This window comes from Parasteatoda tepidariorum, chromosome 3 (genome assembly GCF_982258835.1).
Source record: "Parasteatoda tepidariorum strain Cologne lab strain chromosome 3, Ptep-v5.0, whole genome shotgun sequence".
NCBI classification, from domain to species: Eukaryota; Metazoa; Arthropoda; class Arachnida; order Araneae; family Theridiidae; genus Parasteatoda; species Parasteatoda tepidariorum.
Window position 1 is genome coordinate 63,212,601 of NC_141757.1, and position 23,484 is coordinate 63,236,084.

General features: G+C 27.9%; 1 protein-coding gene across 1 annotated transcript in view; it reads right to left on the minus strand.

Moving 5' to 3' along the window:
• LOC107444875 (neprilysin-1) overlaps positions 1–19,560 on the minus strand; it is a 31,338-nt gene extending 11,778 nt beyond the window's left edge. The window contains exons 1-17 of the mRNA XM_087158483.1: positions 19,436–19,560; positions 17,065–17,138; positions 15,688–15,762; positions 13,701–13,859; positions 12,434–12,517; positions 11,796–12,001; positions 10,334–10,519; positions 8,404–8,511; positions 7,583–7,719; positions 5,973–6,210; positions 4,606–4,704; positions 4,448–4,525; positions 3,567–3,685; positions 1,823–1,881; positions 1,666–1,717; positions 1,435–1,502; positions 6–139 (exon numbers count right to left, since the gene is read on the minus strand). Of these exons, the coding sequence (XP_087014609.1) occupies positions 6–139; positions 1,435–1,502; positions 1,666–1,717; positions 1,823–1,881; positions 3,567–3,685; positions 4,448–4,525; positions 4,606–4,704; positions 5,973–6,210; positions 7,583–7,719; positions 8,404–8,511; positions 10,334–10,519; positions 11,796–12,001; positions 12,434–12,517; positions 13,701–13,859; positions 15,688–15,762; positions 17,065–17,134 (1,872 nt within the window). The 5' untranslated portion in view covers positions 17,135–17,138; positions 19,436–19,560. The remainder of the gene's footprint in view (positions 1–5; positions 140–1,434; positions 1,503–1,665; positions 1,718–1,822; positions 1,882–3,566; positions 3,686–4,447; positions 4,526–4,605; positions 4,705–5,972; positions 6,211–7,582; positions 7,720–8,403; positions 8,512–10,333; positions 10,520–11,795; positions 12,002–12,433; positions 12,518–13,700; positions 13,860–15,687; positions 15,763–17,064; positions 17,139–19,435) is intronic.
• Between the last annotated feature and the right edge of the window lie 3,924 nt (positions 19,561–23,484).

Below are 23,484 nucleotides of genomic sequence, written 5' to 3' on the forward strand. Positions count from 1 at the left end.
CTTACATTTTTTTCTGTCGCAGCATCAATAACATATCTGTTGTACTGCTCAACAAAACATTTGGCTTTCATCCAAAATTTGTTTTTCATCTCTTCACTCCACCAATCGCTTTCTTTTCCATTTTTGTCATACTGGAGACCTAATGCAAAAACATTAACACATGATATGAAATAAATCCACCAACGAGCATTCATAGACAAAAAAAGAAAAAAAAATACATTGCTTACCATCTGAAACATTTACTAAAAACTATTCCGTATAATATTAATCTCACTATTTGTTTTAACAATCAACAATTTTTTAAAAATATTATGTAACATGGTTTTTATTCAGCAATACACAAAAATGAGACATTATTTTTTTTTTAATTTTTATACAATTCTTTGTTTGCTAATACTACGTTATTATACAGACCATATGCCTTGTTATAACAGTCCATATTTTTGAATGAGGTGATTTACTAAGAAATAGTGGATCGACACATAATTATGTGATTATCCTACCTTCAAAGTAAAAGAACTACGAAATGAACCTATGCATGTTAAACTTTTGCACAGGTATTCAAACATTCTTTTTTAAAAAAAAGCTGAAGCGTCTTTTGTTTTAAGATTGGTTAACGATGCTTCCTACAGTGGAGAAAAAAATTTTTGTATATTTTAATTTTTAACTTATTACACTAATTGAATATTAACAGAAACTGTAAAGAAAATCTTTCCATTAAACTTATATTTTGAACTTATATGATTTTACTTTCTTTTTCTATGTAGTACCTTCTGTTGGAAGAAAGCTATTTGCTGTTACCATCTCAGGAATATATGAAATCTGCCCCCACGAGTTGTTATTTATTTTGGTCGTCGATTATTATTTTAGTAAAATCCTAGAATAGCCAAACCCTTGGCGATTTTTTTAACTCTCGCCAAGTTGGCGATTATTACTTGGATCAACGTGGTTTTTTTATTATTAAAGAAAAACGACTTAAATTATTACAAATTTATTAAAATATTTTTAATTAACTAAAATAAAGAAAATTACTTATATTGCAACAACAACGTATCTCCCCATACCTTTCAGAAACCTAGTTTGGCTCGCCACGCGGTTGACTATTTTGGGATCCACCCTTGTTTTAAAAAACAATGGCTTCCGCTAAGCCAATGAAAAAATTCCATTCGTTAAATGTCTCTGTATTAAAAATACAAAAATCAAACATCGGACTTTGTCATTTGTATGTAATTGTACTCATTTAGATTCATGTTGAATGTCGTATTTTTAGAGATGACGGTATACTCGCTATCCGGTATACGCCCACAGTTTCTATATATGTATAGATAGAAGAAGAAAACTTACACCTTAGTATTGAATTGAGTAAAATATGATGAAAGTAAGTTTCTTTGAGGGTAAATTTGAATTCAATGAAAAATTATATCTAATTCTTACCAATATTGTCAAACGCATGAGCCATTTCATGAGCAATTTCATTACCAAGTCTACCATAATTCAAGTATCTGTGAAAAGGATTAATCTACATCAACTTATATAAAAATAAAATAATATACTTATTAATTTCCACTCGAGTATTAAAAGCATGCAAATACTCATAAAGTAAAATTAATTTGATTCTTTATACACATATTAAAATAAAATTTAAAAAAATAGATTATTACTTACTCTGGGTTTTCTATATCTAGAATTGGCGGTCTTATGATTCCCATTGGGACAACTTTCGAACAAAGAAATAAAACAAATTAGTAATAAGAATTACATCGTTGTTTTATTTAAAACAAAATCAAAGTATAATGTCCTTTAATTAAGTTTACTTGCTTACCTAATGCATTTTTAGTAGCAAAGTAATGAGCATTTCCTTGAAGTGGACCTTTGTACACACTGATAAATCAAAAAATTAAAATTAAATCATTATGATATGGAAGAATTTATTGTTTACATAAATAATTTTACTAAGTTCTCCACTTCCCCCACACTCTTAAAAATTCCGGATGAAATTACGGTATAAAATATCCGCACTTCAGATGCATTATTCATATAATCCATTTTATCGTGAAATCCATTTTTACCATAAAACATTACACCATAAAGTTTACAGAAATATTTATTTAATTAGAATCATTCAGTGATTATACGGTAGTTACCACTGAAAAAATTACTGTATATCTGTTTTTTTCTTCCGTAACATTTTCCAGTAAGAATGGATTTTATGGTATAAAGTACTTTTACCGTAATTTTGTCAAGAAATTTTTACGGTGTATATTTCATGAACTGACAGCATTTTCTGCCACGAGCAAGCTATTTTAACTCATGCGATTAGAAGGTTTGTGCTATTCCGGTTTTGACTTATTCCGGTTTTTAAATTATTTCAATATTTTTAATATAATTTTTTCTTATATAAGCTTTTTTTTATTTACACAGAGAAAGAAAGTTTGGTAAAATTACTATACTGTATAGTGATGACATTTCTGCTAAAAAAATTTATTCTGGTTATTGAAACTAAAGCATGTGGTATGTAAGCCCCATAAACCATACATTTGGTATTTTTTCCATTCGCATGGTGATGATTTATCGGACAGTCCGGTTTTCAAAATTATTATTTTCATTACCACACAATTAGGAAAAAAATTTAAAAAAACTGAAAATAAATTTAACCGAATAAATAGTTTTCAGACCAAGCTCTAAGATATCATGATAAAATTTACGAATTTCGCAGCAATTTCCTATTTTTATCACAATTTATAAAACCACATTTTATTGTTAAATTTATCAAAATCATTACCAAAGAGCTACTATAATAATTACCGAGCTTGTTTGTGTATCTATAGAGACAAATATATGGTAAGTTTTACTATATTCTGGTAGTTTTAACCATACTTTTTTCTCAGGGTATGTAGAAGCTCTTCTGAAATATCCTACGCTGGTGATTAAGGTCTAAACCACTAATCATGAGCTAAACTACGAAACCACAGGCGCATTCTGAGATTTCCTGACTGTATTACTGCTTATTTAAGGTTTTAGCGGCAATGATAAAAATTATAATATCTAAACTTATATTTATTTTCAATAAATATTCAATACGATCTGTGAATTTTTAAAAATATTAAAAGTACTTGTGCAAATTTTTTACAAAATTCAAATTACTTTTTTCCGTCCTTAAATATTTTTAATGACTTTTTAACAAGAAAATTGATGAGGATTCAAAAATATAATGTTTAAGAAATCTAATAAAGTTTAAAAACGATAAAATGGTATTTATGCTTACTTCATAAAAATTAAAATACTTACATAATAATTAAGCAGCTTATATTACTTAAAAAATCCAAAATTACAAAAACATTTTATGTTAAATAACACTTAAAAATATCATACATTGGTTCTTCTATAAATTCTTATAAATCTATCGGGTGACGCTTTTCGAATTTAAATACTTTATACTTAATGTAAGAATAACAACGTCTGAAAAACCTATTAAATGTCATTTTATGATCTATTTAAAACTGTTTTAAAATCTATTAAAAAATAATGTCCTGAATAACATTAAAAAGTAGTAAAGCATTGCATACCTATCCACCGTAGGTGGGTTATCTTCAACTGGTCTGTTTAATTTTTGCAGTTCGTTGTATACTAAAAATCGGCTCATTTTCAACATATTTTTTAACAGACTGTCCGTTGATAGTTCCAACTGAAATATACACAAGAAATCTGATATTTTAATGCTTTGACGTAGATGGAACACCGGTGTCGCTTTTCTTTTCTGAAGCTCTGATTAGAAGTAAAAATATGTTTTGGTATTTAATAAAAAAAAATAGTCTAATAGTTACTAAAAAATCTAATTGAATTTTTGTTTGGTTTGAATTTTTTTTTTCATTCATATTCAGAAAATTATAAATAATTTATTTCATGAATTAAAGAAATTTCAACGGTGAATAACTGTTTCTCTTAGCTATAAATAACTGCAATTAAGTGAAAATTTTAAAAATTATTGCTTGGGAGATTTTGCCTTCAAACCAGAAAAAGACACCGGTGTTTCATGCTTTATTTCATACCCATAAATAGCTGAAATGCTAAATATAGTATTTTTGACTTCTTTGTAAAAATATGAAAAATTTGTTTAATGAAAATTCTGAGTCAAAAGGTTAAAATGCTGTAAAAATAGCATTCTCAGAAAAATATTAATAAAAGCATATTATACTGTTTCTTAGTATATATCACTTTAACGTGTTGGGAGGTCAGTAAATTTGAATGTAAAAATTGAAAAATGTTTTTCAATATTACTTTTCTGATTTTCGCCTAAGATAAGTAGCTTGGTCTATTCTTGCGATGAATCTTTAAAATATAAATATAATTTTAAAGAGATGTTCAAACTATGTGAAATTTAAAATCTTTTTGAAAAATAATGCTAGTGTCTTAACTAATCTCCATTGAAGGAACAATGTTTACTTACTTTTGCATAGAAAGTCTCTACAAAATCCGAATTGAGCATGTGACGAGGATATCCAACTTCAGTTTTCATCGCCAAAATCTAAATAGACAACAACCTAACAATATGAAGTAAGTTTCAACAAAATGTATGTAAAAATATGAAATATATTTAATACGCACTTTTTCAATAGTGACGTTTCGGGATTCCTCGTCTAGCCAAGCAGTGTTGCTAACTATGTCGATGAAAGTTTCCTTAAGAGATGCAACGATTTGTTTTGCCTTAAAGTAACAAAAATCGCATTAAAGTATGGTAGGATGACTACCATGCAAATGGCTACACGTTTTAAACAAAAAAAAAATGCGTTTTAAACAACAAAAAATATGCATTTCAAAGTGTATTTTGTTTTTAAAGTTTATTGAATCGAGATGACAATGCATCAAATCATATTAGTGTCATTGATTAAAATTTATTAATTGTCTTTAAATTGTAATAGATCATAGACCAGATCATCTAATTTTTATCCTAAAAAAGTATTTTGGACGGTTTGTTCAACCAGTTAAGTTTCTCGTCCCTACATTCGGAGCTTTTTTTATGTAATTATATTTTTAGTCTATTTTTGTCTAAATGTAAGGGTTTAAAAATGTTACATATAAAAGGGGGGATGGATATATATTGCGAAAAACATCTAGGGGAGTCAGGGCACTAAAAAACTAACTCAGTGGCGCGACAGCCAATTAAGAGGGCCAAGGCCGACTGTGCCCATCTCAGTTTTCTTGACCTTGGGCTCTGGGGTGCAGGAGCATATGTTCCGGTCAGGTGGTCAGCCGAACGCGGAACCCCCAGTGGAGTCAGGGCACATCATCAGGAATAAAATTGCATAGAAACCCGTGTCCGAAAAAGTGGTCATTTGCAGCTAGGTGCGATTCCCTATTATGAATTATTTCTTTGTGCACTTTTGCTTTGATAGAGAAGCATCCCTTCCTCTAGCACCTGTGACAACATTTCCAGGCATGGGTTTATATGAAGTTTTAATCCTGTTGATGTTCCTTAACTCCCTTTGATACGTAATGTACAAGTTTAAGAAAGTTATGACTCCCTGTTATACATAACTTTTTTAAACTTGTACATTTTGACAAAAAATTAGACTAAAAATGCCATTTTTAGAAAAACCTGTAGCTTTAGAGGCAAAACTAATTTCAGATTTGAAATTCCCATATCCGAGTTGGGCAATATCAAGTATTTGCATAAATGAAACAAAAAATTTGTTCCTTAGTGTAATTCACTCATTACCTAGGAATTTTATAGAATAATAAAATACGCTCATGCATTTTATTCAATGACTTGGCAAAGCATATAATAGTTCTCAAAGTCTGGCATTATTTAGAATACGGTACATTGATGATAGCATATATGTATAGCATATATTCATACATTGCATATCTTCAAACATTGAATATATTCATACCATGATGAAAGCATATATGTTAAGACTTAAAAAAATGCTAAGACTTAAAAAAATAATAGAAAAATGTGATGAAATATTTACCTTCTTTTCTACATCTACAGGATATCCTTGTTTTGCATAGTACGCTGAAATCGCCTTTCCAAACCATGATCCAACAAGACTCACACAGCCTTTCCATCGTGAGGTGTATGTTTTCAGTTTTGAGTGCTTCAACTCAGGCGTCAGCAGAGTGTAATCTTGAAATATTTGACGAAATGGCATGCTCATGAAAGACATGTAACTTAAAACAAACTTCCACGACATGTAGTTAGCTAAAGTTCTTTTATGTGACGAAAGATATACAAGTTAGTTATAAGACTTGACATGTTTTCATTTTCATTAACAGCATTCAAATTTAAATTGAAATTTTAATTGGCTCACTATAGCTAACCCCATCAATTAATATCTCATTTAAAAAAGTAATGTTTTGAGTGTTGCAGGACATACACACTATTATTATTTGATAAGTAAGACTCTCAGAATAAAAACGGCAAATCTCAACTGACCTCGAATTTTGAAATAAATGTATGACCGTATACTCCACCCATCTACATTTCATTTGCTGAAGTATTAAAGCCCACTCTGTAAAAACTCTTACATCAAACTAAGGTAAAGGGCCAGCACTCAGTATGCCGATACTTTTTACCGTAAAATCCATTTTTATTGAAACATGTTACGGAACAAAAAATTTTATAAACAGAAATTTTTACAGTAAAATAATTGAATCATTCTATTCAAATAAATATTACTATAAAATTATGGTATAATATTTTATGGTAAAAAGGGATTCTATGGATACTTTATACCAATTTTAAGTTAAAGTTCCCGTACTTTATACCGTAATTTGATCTGGAATTTTTACAGCCCATATTTCACATTTAAATTCTGTTTGAATTGAAAAATGAATTTATTTCAGAAACAAGTAATTATTTTTTTCTCAAAAAAGTATTGGGTTGGGATCTATCATTTTTATTCTAAGCGTCTAAATTGTATTTATCGCCGGATTAGAAGAAATTGGAAAGGAGCACTTTTCAAGGCCATTCATGAAAACGTATTAATGATAAGTTAAACAAAGATAGATACAGCCTGAAATTCTTATCACTAATATACTCTGATTTTTATACGATTTTAATATAAATTTTGGATTTCTATGCATCAATAATTTCATTTAGTAGACTTCCACGAAATTTGAATTTAAGTGCAAAAACTATTATTAAATTTACATGATTTCTTTCAATTGTTTCTTAAATTGTTATATCTACAAAACTGTTAAACCTACTTCAAAGATTATCATAGCATTTCAAACGTAAACCTGATGCACTAGAAAAGAGTCGCATGCTGCATTAATTTTTGACATTACATGAGCCCCAAGTCACTTTAGTAAGTAAAACAAGATTTTTTTTTCTTAATTTTTTTAAAAAAATAAAAATATTTTACGAAATTTTGTTTAAAATTTAAAAAAATTTTCAATCACTTGTTCTGGCAATTTTTTTTAAAAAATAGCTAATTTGTTTTGATTTTTTCCAATTTCAGAAAAATATTTAAAATACAATATTAAAAAACAGATGGATTTTCACAATAATTTAAATTCATACTTTACTACTATAGTTTTTGGAATTGCAATGAAAGAAGAATGTACTTTGTATAAGGACCTTGGAGGAGTATTCGATAGCAAAGTTCCAAGATGTCTGAAATATTCCTTGCAATGAACCATCACAAAGAGATTGGAAGTGTCGATTGGAAGTCCCAAATTTCTAAACACGTACGTCATCAATCGGCTCCATTTAATCTGAAATGACATTCAAGATTGATTTCAATTTTTGTAATCGAACATTAGAGCAACTAAAGATTAGGGACAATTTAAGTTTATAACATTAAAGCAGCAATATGCAGCTTAAAGCCAAACAAGATTCGATTCAAATATCTGATGCATTCTACCTCCCAAAATGGTGTCATCATATTTTAATAAATATTTGTCAAAAATTATATTATGTCAAAGAATACAATAAAAATAACTTTTAGTTAAAGTCATATTTTACTTGCACAGATAATAGCTGTTTCATGAAAGTTTTGTATATTATTCTATTTTATCCGCAATCGGTTTTTCTTAAAATTATTTGTGGATGATAAAATACTACAGTTCACAAATCTGTACTTTTTATGACAACATTTTTTTCCATTAAAATCCTAATTTTCTTACAAAACTAGCTTCCATATTAAGAAATTACACTTTTTGAGGTACTTAAAATGAAGTATAATTATAAACTAAAAATTATATTTATTGAAAAATGGAAAGCAAAAATCTCAAGTTACTTTCATACATTAGACATCCTGAGAATTTAACTTGTATTTCAAGATAAACAAAGCAAAAAAGTCCAAATTTGCATCAATTGATTAATATTAAAACAACACCTTTAATGGATTTAACTTTTAAAAATTGTCTAATGTCGGACTAATAACATAAACAACTGACCTGTGGAATGTAGTATTCTAAGTCATCAACTGTAATATTGTAAAGTTTAGAATCATCGATAGATCCGTTTAACTCTTTTGAGCTTTGAGCAAGACATTGTTGGGAAATCTGAAATTAAAGTAAGTTTTTAAATGCAATATAATAAATGCAATATAATAAATGCAATATAATAAATGCAATATAATAAAATAAGTAAATAATGCTATTAATAAATCAAAACAAAAATATTTCTCTTAAATAAAGTTAAATAGTTGACAAAGTTCATGTAAGAAAATTACGGAAAAAAAGAAAACAATTTTTTTCGTTATTTCTTTTAAAGAGAAAGAGGAAAAATTAAATTAGTGATTAAATTTTTCTTTTTTTTTTCATTTTTACATAAATTGCGAAAAATACTTAATGTTTATCCAACTTATGACTAATTAACCTCAATACAAAATTGATGCAAATTTTAAACCTAATCTGAATTTAATTTTCAAAACAAAGTCTCTAATAGTGGAAATTTATTAAACATTTTCTTTTGTCAGGTACTTGTATCTGAACTAAGATCCAAGCACCCTTGTGATGATTGTTTAAGTTTTAGAACTATTTGTTTGGCAATCACACATTACTTTAAGAAAAGATAATATAAATTTAGCGTTAGAATTCAAATCTGAACATTGAGAAGAAAATTTATATTAATGACAGACATGTCCGCTTTGTATGCTAAAGGAATTTAACATTAAAATATATCTCGAGTTAGTTTTTCCGGAGATAAATATTTTAATGTGGAACTTTAAAAAAAGTTAAGTCAACAAGTTAAGAGGCGGACTTAGATTAGGCATTCTTTAAGATTGCCAACCACTGAACTCCAGTAGCTCTTACCTGGACGCTAGAGGGAAGATAAACCCGAAATTACATGGCAAAGAATGACAAAAGAAGAGCGATATGCATTTGGATGGTCAAACCTGAATTTGTCAAAAAAAAGGCAGCTTTAGACCATAGAGGTCGATGATCAAGACTCAATGCCTTATGTGCCAATCAGACATAAAAAGAGCTATGAATTTTAAAAAAGTTTTAAACTTTGAGAAAAATCGGTTTAGGGTCAAATTATAGTACAACTCTGCAATGACTGTGCAATAAGTTGTTAAATATTTGAACTAAACTGTGTTTCTGTTCAAGTTGTATCTTAGTATCATATAATCAAGGTTCGGAAGAACGTCTTGCGCAACCATATGGGTCAAAATAGTTGCACTAAAGTTCAATATGGTTTTGCTAAGTTCAACAACAAGCTCCAAAATTTTCAATTGTGTAGGGCAGCTGATTTTTCCGATTTTGTACGGATACGGAACCCTAAATGATCAAGTCTCTTTTGTCGGAATCCCAATTGTGAAAAAATAAAATTTATTAGCAGCCGTGAATATATTCAAAGAAGGACTACTGATTCTTTTGATAATATTTATAGTGAAGAATGAAATTTTTTCAGTAATAGTTCAAACAAAAACAATTATCAGTTGAATTCGAAGGGTTTGGGTTTGAGCAGTATTTACTCTTGTTCTGAGATTGTTTTTGGTGCAATAATTCCCGGGAAATGAATAAAATGAGCTGAACTATAGTTTTCTAAAAATAACTCTTATAAACATTGAGAATAGTTATCTGAGAAACATAATTAGCTATTTTTGATTTTGATCAATTAATATTGAAGCGACGTGAAATACTGATGCAATTTTTTTCATAAATTTTGTCATTTCATTTTTTACTGGCATTTTCCTTAAATAATTTCACAAAAATAATCCACTTATCTAAGGAATTATAATTTATTGTTCTGATTTAAATCTAATTACAAGTTCCAAAAATCATTACTGATTTAAAAAAATTAAGGGATCCCCAGGGTACCACGGAACACCGTTTGGGAACCACTGGTTTAGGGAGGCATAAAGAAAGCTTTCCGTACATTTGTGATCATGGAGAACTGAAGCTCAAACCCGATGATGTCGAAAGAATCAGCTTGCACGCGTACTTCTGCCACACCTAGAAGTCTCAAAGTCTCGATGAGTAATTTGTGATACGCTTCAAATATCCTCTCTCTATCGGCACCAGCAACTTCTTTTGCACCCAGAGGAGAAGAAGCTGGGTAGACCTAAAAAGATAGAAAACTTACTTGGTGCTAATTAATATCAAATATATTGCAATGTTTGGAACAACCTAGTGCATTATGTAACCTATTATAACAATTACTCTAAGTATATCAAGTATTCGTAGTATACCAAATATAGCAACAAAAAAACAGCTTATAACTTTTCTAATTATGCTGTTGCTTTTTTTATGAAAAATATAAAAATTGTGTAAAATTTTCCTTAAAAATAAAATATTTTTGTATATTTTGACTGAAGGTCATTTAGAGCACAGATGAAGGTTTTATCCCCAATTTGAAATCTCTTTGCAAATAAATATCAGATAATTGAATAAATAAATAGATTTCAGTACTCAAAACCTAATGCCAGTTTCTAAGCTAAAAACCTAAGCCTAATGCAGTTGTAAACCTCAATGCAGACATATTTTATAAAATTCATCATTCTAGATCATTATCATCACCTTAAATATGATTTGTATTGAAATTTTATATTGAATTCGTGTGTGCTTAAAAATGTACTAATATGTGATAAAAGGTGTGTACATAAATGATCTTTAAATATTAAAATATCTAAGGATTTGCTCAATATGTGCTGTATTAAATAAAAATGTTTTTACTAATTTTTGTAAATTTCCTAAGAATCAAAACTGTTGTTTAAATTAAACTGAACTTACGTCAAAACAAAGCCTAAAAAGTTCCATAAAGTGGACAGTGGCTATAGAAATATTAGGGTAAAAGTAAAAGATTCCAAAATATTAAAAAGTTAGTAAGGAACAATAATTTTAAATAAATAACTCATTGATCGAAGTATTTTAGATAATTTTTATTTAACAAAGTTAAATGAAAAAACTTGTCTAAACATGCTGCATAAGATTATTTCTGTTCTTCCAATGTTGGTTGGTATGAACAATGCAGAAAAGGCATACTTTTTTTGAAAAAAAAAGAAATATGTGCAATTTAATGCAATATATCTTTAATGAGAAACTTCTAAACAAATTATATAAGCAATATTCCATGAATACCTTAAACAACCATAGTACTACAAGCATCTTGAAATTATTTGCACAATGCAGTATTTATTATATGATAAATGTCTGTATTTATTACCTTTTACCTTTTCAGATGAACAATTTTAAATCCTGTGCATGAAAATAGTAATTAGTTATTACATTAATGGTTCAACTTAAAAAGTGATAAATATATAAGATAAGAAGTGATTTAAAATAGAAAGTTGTTTCGGCTACAACTACAGAAATTATTAAATTAGATGAAAGCGTCTTACATTCAAAATGTACTCTGGAGAAAAGAGGGGAGCGTCTGCATACATATGGAAGAAGACAGGAGAATGATGGACAAATAGCATAGCTAGTCTCCATTCCAAATTCATGTCACTTGATATCCAGTCCGCATCCAGCACTGGCCAATGACCAACACCTCTTTCGGACAAGAAAAACCTAAGAACCTGGACTGAATCGTCTTCCAAAGTATCTGGAGAAAAGAAAAACATTTTCTTTCAAATACTTGAATCAAAACAGCTTCCGAAATTTGCCTGAAGCGGTATTTTAGAAACATTTTGATAAAAGTAAATGAAAATTATTTAAACTGTTTTTATGACAAAATAAAAATTGGGACCTTTGAAATCAATTTTGATTTTTTTTAGCATTATGGTTAGTGTTAAATATTCGTCTGAAATTAGAGATTCAAAAACAAAAACACCAGATAAAAACTCTGGCCAACGCGTGGTAATATTTTGTTATTATATTTAACAACATGTATGATGGTTCACTTTTCTTTTTTTTTTTTTCAATACTATAAGAATTAAATTTTCTTATACTATAAAAATTACATTTTCTTGTATTGTAAAGAATGTTAGATGTTTTTGATCGAAAGAGTGATTGAAAACTTTTAAGTATTACTTACCGCTGTTCATGCAAGTTTCATATAGCATTTTGGCTTTAATGAGTGATCCTCCTCTGCGATACAATGTGGGAGACTCTAATACTTCTGAAAAAAGCAAATATATATATATATATATATATATATATATATATATATATATATATATAAAGAGAGAGAGAGAGAGAGAGAGAGACCGCTATTTTTTCATAAAAATGCACCGATTATCTTGCATATTTAAATTTACATTATAACTGCTTGTGTTGGACACAAAAATTCACACCTCACATTTCTATACAAAGTGATCAGTAATGACGGCTGTTTAAAAATATTTTTTGGAATAATTATAAATTGTAAAATCTAAAAAACTGCACTGTAAAAAAAGGTTTCTCAAAATTGAGGAAAAAAATGCATCAGAATAACAACGAAACAATTAATATTCGCATTTGAAAACGCCTCGTTAGCAAAATTAGAACAGGATTTTGGGTTCGTAGTAAGATTCTATAACCATCATAGTGATACAATCCAACTCAGGAAGAGTTAAGAATCTTTATATATTCCTTTCGCTTAAAATATTTCAAGAAATAGCTAAGTAAGCAAAAAGTAAAATGAAAATCACTGATCTTCTGACTAAGCGATTGGGACTATATTTTCCAAATCCAACCGTTTGAGTTATTGAAATGGTAAAATTAGTATATCATGATGTATGACTTTTTGTGACTCAACATCACGTCGTGATATATTAATTCCCATTACATTTTTCTTATTTTAAGTGTGTTTTTTCTCATTTTATATAAAACTTCCAAGACCTAACTGGTTTGGACTGTACAACTATGGTGGTTAGAGCATGCTACTAAAAATCCGGAAATCCATGGTCTGAATCTATACGGTAGCCAACGAAAGCATCACTCATACGTTTTTCTCTTCATATCACTTCTGAGACTATGCATTTTGTGCAAAAATAAGTATATGCTGTTTCAACTTTGAACATATGGTGTTTTCAAATTCGACTATTATTTGTTTTGGAGCTATTTTCATATACTTCTACTAAATTTTGAGAAATCTTTTTTAACAGTATATACGATTACGGAAAGTGCAGACAAAAACTTTTTCAGACTCACAAATTTATTTCATACATCATTTACTTAAGGAAAAAAAAGTATTCTTCAAATTAACTTCTCCTTTTCCATACTCTATTGCAATACAATTGCTAAACTGTACAAAATAATAGCATTAAATTATTAAAATTCAAAAAATGCAATAATATGTAAATAACTACCATCGTACTTACTAAATATAAGCATAAGTACTTCATCCTCCATGTTTTGGGTGACTGACAACACATTTACGTTTTCTGGCAAAACTGTCTTTAAATAATTACCGCAAGCAAACTGATAGAAATCTTTACAAGGATGCACTGTCTGATCCAATTTATCCAAAATAGCTCCGGCTTATAATAAATTTTGAAAATAAAAGATCCATTAGTAACAATAAAGTTTTCAAATCTAAACATCTTGGTTAAACAAATAAAATTATTTGCAAATATAATACGCACAGTAGTTATTGGTAATAACAATATGAAAGAAGCGATAAAGTATTCAACAACAAAAAAATTTCTTGCTTTAATTAATATTTATAAAGTTGAAGTAATATTGTATTTGCTACAATCAGTTAAAAATTCTGATAAGAAAATACCTCACCTGAAAAACAATCATTTTCTGAATTAAAAAGGGGAATATATAAGTATTATTAGAAGTAAGAGAAGCAATATTTATGAAATATTTACATGCCTTGAACTGGGGCTTTTATGTTTTAGATGATTTTCTTTTTAAATTTCAACCTAAATTTCTAATATTTCATGTTTAAAAATCTCATACTTATTATTAATTTCAAATGTTTAAAAAATAAATTTCTCCTCATATTTTCTTAAAAATTTTGAGAAAAAAACTATCTAATTCTTATAACTAATAAAATATTAGGATTTTTTTAAAGGAAATAATCGATTATATATTATTCTTTTTTAGTTTTCGTAAATTATAACTACCCAATTTAAAATAATTTTTTGTAAAATTTATTTTTTATGAATTTATTTTTATTTGTATTGCATTATACCGACAAAAAACCATCTGTCTCAAATGTAATGGTGAGGTGTCCTCTTATTAAATATATTTTTCGCTCTAAAATTATAAATTAAAAGAAAGAAATTTCGATACGCGAAAAATTGGAAAACTAAGCAGTGCATTCAAATTAAAGTTAGTGTTGTTATTTTCCCACGCTTTTGTTGCTGTCTCAAGTTAATTATTTTGTACATTAACCTTAACCTTATTTTGTGATAACAAAAAAAAGCCGTGGTTGACTCTAGTTTTACTGATAAAATAATATTCTGGAGCGAAAATAATTGCCAAATAAATTGCGTTAATTAAGAATTTTTTTTTCTGGTTAGAGAAATACAGCTGTTTTTTACAATCATTGTGTGCAGTTATTTAGACTTTTATACTATCATCTATGCTCAGCATTTATTGCTAATTTGGCATCCATATTTTAAAGCTATAAAACTTCTACAAGGGTTGGACAAAATAATAGAAACACTTCTGTACTTATGCATTTCGTTAATTAGAAAATCATTTATAACTGCAGAAGTGATTATATCATGCGATTTCTCATACTTCTCAATGAAATTTAATGCTTTCAGAGGTTGGAGGGGGCGTTTGTAGTTAAGAATTATAATTTAGTATTTAATAATTAGTTAATTTTAAATTGCTACCGAACATTTTGTTTTATTTTATTTTATAATTTTAAAGTTACACCAAAAAAGCGTAAGACAAAACAAAAACTTTATTTTTATAAAAATGTCCGTATCTCCATAAATATCTAAGCTAGGCTTACAAACTTTTGCACCATAATCGCAAATAATAGCCAAAATAATTGCTATAAGTTACAAATTTATTCCTACATTTTTTGTCATAAGGTGTTCAAAAACACTATTTTCTGTTTGTAATTTGTTGCCGGTCCCTCAAACCTCTAAAAGCTTTAAACTTCATTCAGAAGTATGCGAAATCACATGATCTAAACACTTCTGAAGTTATAAAGTAGTTCGCTAAGTATTTTCTTGAAAAATATAATAAATATATTAGTATAGAAGTTTTTTCATTATTTTATCCAGTCCTGTGTGTCTGAAAGTAATGAAAATTTATATTCCTTGTGGATCTTTATTCTTAAATGAAACTTATTTTCACACAAATCAAATGAATAAATTTTAAATATTTTTCTATACTTACCTGATTTCAGACAAGATTCTTTTGTACAAACGGCAGGTTCAACTGGCTTTAATTTTTCTCCCTCTTTATCTTTTTCTGAAACATTACATGAATCAATTCACGGGCATAATACTGAATAACACAGTACTCTAAATAACGCATTATTTTCCGTTTTCGAGTTATGAGAACATTCTTTTATGATTAAGTTATTTAATCATAGCTTGCCACCGTAATAAAAAAAATAATTCTATATCGAATCAAGAGTGGAATCTAGCCGTTCTTGCTATAAATACTGGGAGGAAATTCTAGTGAAATTACCGTACTATATGGTAATGACATTTCTTTTTCGAAAAAAATCGTAATTTTGATTAATAAACCCAAATATACACTAGTTAAACCACTAATTTAGAAGTTTCTCCATTCATATGGTAACGGTTTACCGGAATTTCTGGTTTTCAAAGTTACTTATTACTTGACATAGTACTTATTACCTGACATTTATATTGAAAAAAATACTAATTTGAAAAGTAAATTTACCGAATACACTGTTTTTAAGCCATGGCTTAAGGTACCATAATAAAAGTACCAAGTTACATCACATATTATAAAGCTATATTTTATCATTAATTTTACCAAAATCAATGTCGAAGCGAATTGGTAAAAATTAACGAGTTTTTTGGTGTTACCAAACAACCAGAAACTAGGTCATTTGTACGATATTCTGGTAATTTTGATACCTTTTCATGCCTTTGATTTAATCATACTTTTTCTCTCAGTGTAGAAAACTTTTAAAATATAAAAAAAGTTTTTAATAAAAAATATTAAAATATTGTAGTGTTACCTAATTTTCGTACTATAGCAATGAATTACAATTAATGACTGAGATTTTATGGAAGTTTGTTGAAGCTTCTGTTGAATTACGAGTGTCAAATTGTTTTTCTTCATTAATTGAAAGATCAAATCACTAAATAATAATACAATATTTGCTTTCTTTCTTTAAAAAAATTTTTGAATTACAAGTTAATTTGATCTTTCAATTAATTTCTTAATTAATTGAAAGATCAAATCACTAAATAATAATACAGCATTTGCTTTCCTTTGAATATATAATAATAATTGAAAGATCAAATCACTAAATAATAATACAACATTTGCTTTCCCTTCTTAAAAAACTTTTTCGAATTACAAGTTATTTTTTCTTTCAATTAATTTCTTAATTAATTAAAAGATCAAATTACTAAATAATAATACAATATATGCTTTCTTTCTTTAAAAAAAATTAATTGTCTTTAAAACAATTAATTGAAAAATCAAATCACTAAATGATAATACAATATTTGCTTTCTTTCTTTAAAAAAAATTGTATTGCAATTGAATCCGAAAATACCTGTTACTTACCTTTTACGTGAAAAGTGCCGAAGAAGAAAAGAGCTGTCGTCGCTGCAAGAAGCAAAGGTGAAGTTGACATCCTGCTATAAAATAAATTTGAACACGCCAAAATAAAATATAATTGCATACCTTCCCCTAAATATGTCATAGAAAATAATTTAAATCTATGAATCCATAAATTCTGATTTCTGAGCGAAAGGCAAAACTAAAATATATTTTAATGCATGAAGCAATTAAATTCTAGTAACCTTCCCTTTTTGTTTTAATAGTACTACTTAAATTTAGAAATCTAAAACGTAAAGCTCAAATCTTCAGCAAACACATTAAAAGACAAAAATGGTTCAAGTATGAAAATTTTGAAACTATGAATGCTGTCTTCCAGAGTTACAGTATAAAATATTTCTGCATTCATACATTTTATAACTTATGTATTCATAATATTCTATGTTAATATGTATATTTTGAACACGTTACAATCTACGGCTATAAAATGTCTTAGTCAAAAGATGTTCTTATTTATCTGATAAATGATTCCAAAAACCGCCATTCATAGTTTTGTGACCATTTTATTTATATATTTAAAGCGTAGTATTTGTTCATACTTTAAAATGAAATAAATATTTTAATTTAATCATACTTTTAAGTGTAAAGTTTAAAGTGACGACGAAATAGTTTGCATTTTGGCCTAAATTAGAAACAAATTTAAGATATTTCAGATGAAAAATCTGAATTGTAAAAACTGTGGTTTAATACCTATCCACATTTGGTGTTGAAAAACACTAAAAACTGCGTGCTATTTTAAGTTAAAACCGAATCGAGCGGGCACACAATTTTAAAGAATGTAGCTAAATCTAAACTCAAACAATTGATAAAACTTACACGAAGCACAGATGCATTTACTCCATTCGTGAATTATTTTCGCCAATTTTGGCGTCGTTTGGGAACCATCAGATAATCAAAATTATTTTTTTACAATCAAGCAGAGAAAATGAAGGTTTGATTTCGCTTCGCACGATGCTGAACATTCCATAGGAAAAGAGAAGCAAAATTTTGTAGAAGCAAAATTTGGTTTGTAGTTGCATAATAAAGATAATTATAATCTCATAGGAATATTTAGATTATTAAATATATCTCAATTATATTTAATAACTTTATAATTTTTAATTTCTATTCGCTTCGGTTTCGTTAAGCCTAGCTCGAATTCTTGTTAAAAAAATTTCTGTTGTTTGATTGATTAGCAAGCAGCAGTGAGTATGTTTGATAAGCAAACTAATTTTATTTCAAGCAATATTGTATACATACATTTAAGATCAATGGTTCTTGATTTATATTGTATCGTAAGAGTTACTTTACTGACTATTATGTGTATCATATCTCATTGTAATTATTAATTTTAGGGATACTGAACCCAGAAGACAAGGGAGCTCTTTGATCATGAATTGGGACAGAGTTGTCTACGTAGAGGACTTTTTTGATGGAATTAACCCGCATTTACGTTACATGGGGAGAAAAATCACGAAAGCATCGGCAAATCTCACGACGGCAAGGGAATTCTATCCCATGATCAGTCTACCACTGTGGAAATGTTTGCATCAGCATTGTGATCAGTGCGAGCCGGAAGCAGAGTTTGTATCAATCAGTCATCGTTGAGAATCGAACATAGGTAACTTCATTGGAAAGCGAAAACTTTATCTCCTGAGCCAGACTCAAAATAAAACGTTTGAAATATATACAGTTTTCTGCGATCTGCTGTGACCATTGGTACGAGTTCAGAAATTAGTTGCCATGCTAATCAAAAGATGGCGCTGTTTACTAGGAAAACTATTAAAGAAAGATCTTCAAACAAGCCATGATTTGCAGCAACAGCATGACAGAGTCTGAGGATAAAACTAATTATCTCCAGTACAGCTTTTTTCCTTTGGAATGAATAAAACAGAAAACAATGTTTTGTGGCTCTAGTCAGCAGCGACATCTAGCTACAAACTTTGGTACTAATTTTAAAATCTGGGAAGAATTGGTGGTTTGTTAACTTATCTAAACGTATCAAACAATCCAGCTCTATTTCGATTTTATTTTCTTTAATTTGAACACATGGTACAAATTGCATTCTATAACAAGTTGGTAATTTTTGAACAGAAAAATATATTCATCATGTATTTAATTGAAATATTCACTCGAAATATTTCAAGAAAGTAATTGAAATTTGTTCTTTTATCGTATATTAAAAAGCACATCTTAAGATATCTCGGAAATGTTAAACTTTCATGACAAAATTTCAATTCATAGACAAAAAGAAAAATTATTATTATCTATATAATATTAATATTCCATTGAAACAAATAAACGAAAAACTTTTCAAACATTTAATGAAGAAACTTACCTTGAAATCGCCAAAAACAAAGTTTAATGTAATATGAACGTACACAAAAACATCGCCTTTTAACTTTCGAATGTAAGCCGCTAAGGAAAACGGGAAGCATCTGGACTCGCACAGGATGTTTCGATTCATAAGTGTGTAGGTTCTAATTGATCGTTCCCATTCATTAGTATCACAGTAAGATGACGTGCAAAGTTTTATACGTAACTCGATTATGATCCCCAAACAGTAGGTTTATTCGCTTTATTAATTTCTAATGTTAAAGAAAGCAGTAGCAGAAGTAAATTTAGAATAATTTTTACAGTTTTAGCCATAAAATGAGATAAATTCATTTCCTGTTATGCATTATTCTGCACTGAGAAAAAAGTATTATGAAAGCTAACAGAATTTGGTGAAGTTAAGTTTACCATGTTTTTTGGCTCTATTGGAACACCGAAAAACCAAAAAGTTCGGTAATTTTTACCCAAATACTTTGGTAATGACTTCGATAAAATTAACAATAAAAGATGGTTTTATAGTACGTGTTAAAATTTGAAAATTTTGTCGTGATCCATTAAAACATGGCATAAAAACAATTTATTCGGTTAAATTTACTTTTGAGTTTCATACTTTTTTTGTAAATGTGTGCTTAAGATCTACAATTTAGAAAACTAGAATTTTAAGTTAACCGTTGCGATATAAACCAAAAAATAACCAAAGGAATAGTTTAAGCGCCGTATATTTTGGTGTTATTAACCAGAAATATGGTTGCTTTTTTTTTACTAAAATGTTATTTACCATATTGTACGGTAAGTTTACCAGAATTTTTTTCTCTGTGCACCCAAACGTTGCATTAATAAATCTATAATTTTATTGCTTTAGAAACAATAAATAGTTGTTAATTTAAAGCATTAACGGGTATATTCGACTAAACAAGAAAAATATTTTCTTCTTATTAAAAAATTTAAAAACTATAAAAAACTAGACACTTTTTTTTGTCCCTTTTAGTTTAATTCTCAAACGCAAATTTAAAAATAGGCTCAAAAAAAGTATCTTATTTCTAAAACGTACCTTCTACAATGTTAAAAATATTTTTGTTGTTTAATTTTGCATAGAAAATATTAGTTTCCTGCTTTTTTTTCGCTTTTTACCGAAAAATAATATGATTATGGAATCAAAATACCAATCAAATTTCAGAACAATTAAAAAAAAATTGTGAAGAACAGAAAGTACTGTAACACTTCTTACTAAAGCATTGAAGCGTGTCTGTTTAATTATCTGCGATTTTGGGGTAATCATTAGTAAAAAGAATTTATAAAATTTTACGTTTTTTTTAAGCAATGTTGCTGATTAAATACTTATATTTCAAATAACAATTAGTTTTTAGTTTTAGAACTTAACTCATTACGTAGGCTCTTAATTTTTGTCCTAAAAAGTGTTTATAATTAGTCCTTCTTTCATCCAAGAAATCAATTCAGTTATTGTAATGCAATTCATCAATTTAGTCGTTTTGTGAAATTTATCAGTAGCAAAACTAGGAGCAATATTGTGATTAAGTTGCAGTTTTTCAGAGCTATTTTTTACATCAATTTATTCCTTTGAATTATTTCCAGATAAATACAGCAAGCTTCCAAAATTTCCAAACGATAACTGTACATACAATACTCAGAAACATGCTATTTGCCAAATAAAAGTTGTAATTTTCACTAAAACTGCTCTTGCAAAATATTGCCCGGAGCCATTTAAAAATGTGGCCCATAATATTGCCCGAAGTCTTGCAATTGTTATTTAACCAATAACATTTGTTTTTAGGAAACCAGAGATCATGGGATAGGTTGTCAAATGTATAGCAATATGACAGAGTAATTAATAGCCAATGAAAGAGGAAATAATAGAAAATAATACAATTTAATATGATAAAAGGAGTCCTTAATTACTATTCAGTTTATTTTATATTTACTGCGAGTGTTATTCTTGTAATATACTATTAGTTATTTATGTTTTAAGTTTAAAAACATCTTGGAATAATTTAACGTATTATTTTCCAAAATTATTTAACATAGTATGATTAATTAGGGCAAATAAATGTTCGTGAACATTTTACTGTAAAAAGAACTGTAATTTTCAAATCGCAATGTGCAAGCTTTTTGGACTTCATGTTTGACAAGGATTCTATAGATATATTTTGATAAGAATTCTATGAAAAACTGAAATCCAAAAAGTTTGCATATTAAGATTTTCAAATTAATATTTAAGAGAGGAAAAAGTAAAAAGGCTAGCAAAATCAAATCTAAATCCTCATTTAGGTATATAGGACAAAAACACCATGTGATATTGAAGCATCACATTTGCGTTAAACTTTCCACAGCTTTATCAACTTAGTTTCATAGTTTTTTGATCCAAATGCAAACTTTCTCGATCAGGTGTACTTAGTTTCTTCAGCATTACTTATTTTAACCACGCTGGCCATTTTAACTCTTGAGTTGATTATTTGATTATTGTAACAGAGAGAAGATTATCCAAATCCAGCATGCTTTCTTGGCGTCCCTTGATGAATATTTTTATGTAAAAAAATCAGAGGGCACCGTTAAAAAAAATTTAAAAAAAGAAAAAAACTTTTTTCTAACTTTCTTAACTCTAACTTTCTTAATAATATTACATATCACAACCTGTTTTATTGCCAGAGAAAACTAAGAAGAATTTAAAGGTGATTATTTGAAGCTTCATCACGCTATCAAAGGTCATAAAAAAATTTCTATAATGAAATAACAGATTTTGATTATGAAAGTGCTTTCTCTAAGCTTAAATATTAATCTGTGAAGCTTAATGTTAAGCTTAAATATTAATCTAATACACGTACTATTTTATCTTTATTTTTGATAAAGATTATATAAATATAAACTTAGGGTGGTCATTATAGAACACCTTGTAATTTAATGGTGAAGCAAACACAATTATATCAATCAAAAGAGCTTTATAGAAAAGTTCAAAAATTTTATTGGTAAACAACATTATTCATTTACATTGATTGAAAGACATATCCGTACAAAACAGTGATACTTAAATATTTCTTTTGTGTGAATATTTCAAAAAAGATAATCATTTGATAAAAGCTATGGCAGCAGGCACTAAAAAATTAATTAAAAAATATCAAGAAAGAAATAATAAAATAAATAAAGAACTTCATTAATCCTAATTAAATAAAATTATTTCCCCAAATATATTTCTTTAATTAACAAATTTTGCACATACAAAAATCTTACTAAACATCACTTTTGAATTGAATTGTGTTTCGATAAGAAATAAATGTCTAAAATTCTTATTAAGTTTTATTAAACAAACTTATATCACATAAGTACTCAACCACACAAAAAATTAACAAATAAATAAACTATAAGCAGTAAAAGGTGTCAAGTAAAGTAAGATTTTATAATTAAAATGATATTGATAATATGCATGAAATGTTAATAATAAAGGAGTTATCTATTTTTTTACTTAACTAAGGAAAGTAAAATGATAATTTAAAAAAATTATAAAACAAACCTTTATAATCATAAGCTATGTAAAAGGAGTGATTTTCTATTAATATCCAAAATCTGTGTAACAAATACCAGCTCTAGATTTAAAATACAAGCAATTTTAAATTATTTTAATTGTACACTTTTCAGTTTCATATGAGATAACAAATTAAATACTTACTTATAATTATTAAAATATATTTTTAGATTACTCTTATAAAAAATTTTATAAGTAAAGCTAAATCCAAAAATTTCAAATCTAAAAACCGGTAGAAGATTCAAGTCTAAATATTCTTTTTTAAAAGTTTCCATAGATTCAAGCCAATTTTTATAAATGTATCTTAAAAATGTCATGGACGGCAGTGTAGGAGTTGCAACAACTTATGTCAAAAGTCGGTATGATTTCTTTATATAAAGTGTCACAGAACATTTTCGCTTAATGATGCAAAATCTTCGCACAGATTTTTCTTTCTTAATAAACACGTGAGTATGACTAGAATATCGTGAGGAAAGTTCAATGCTAGTTTTAACTGTATATTGAAAGGTAATGTTGCT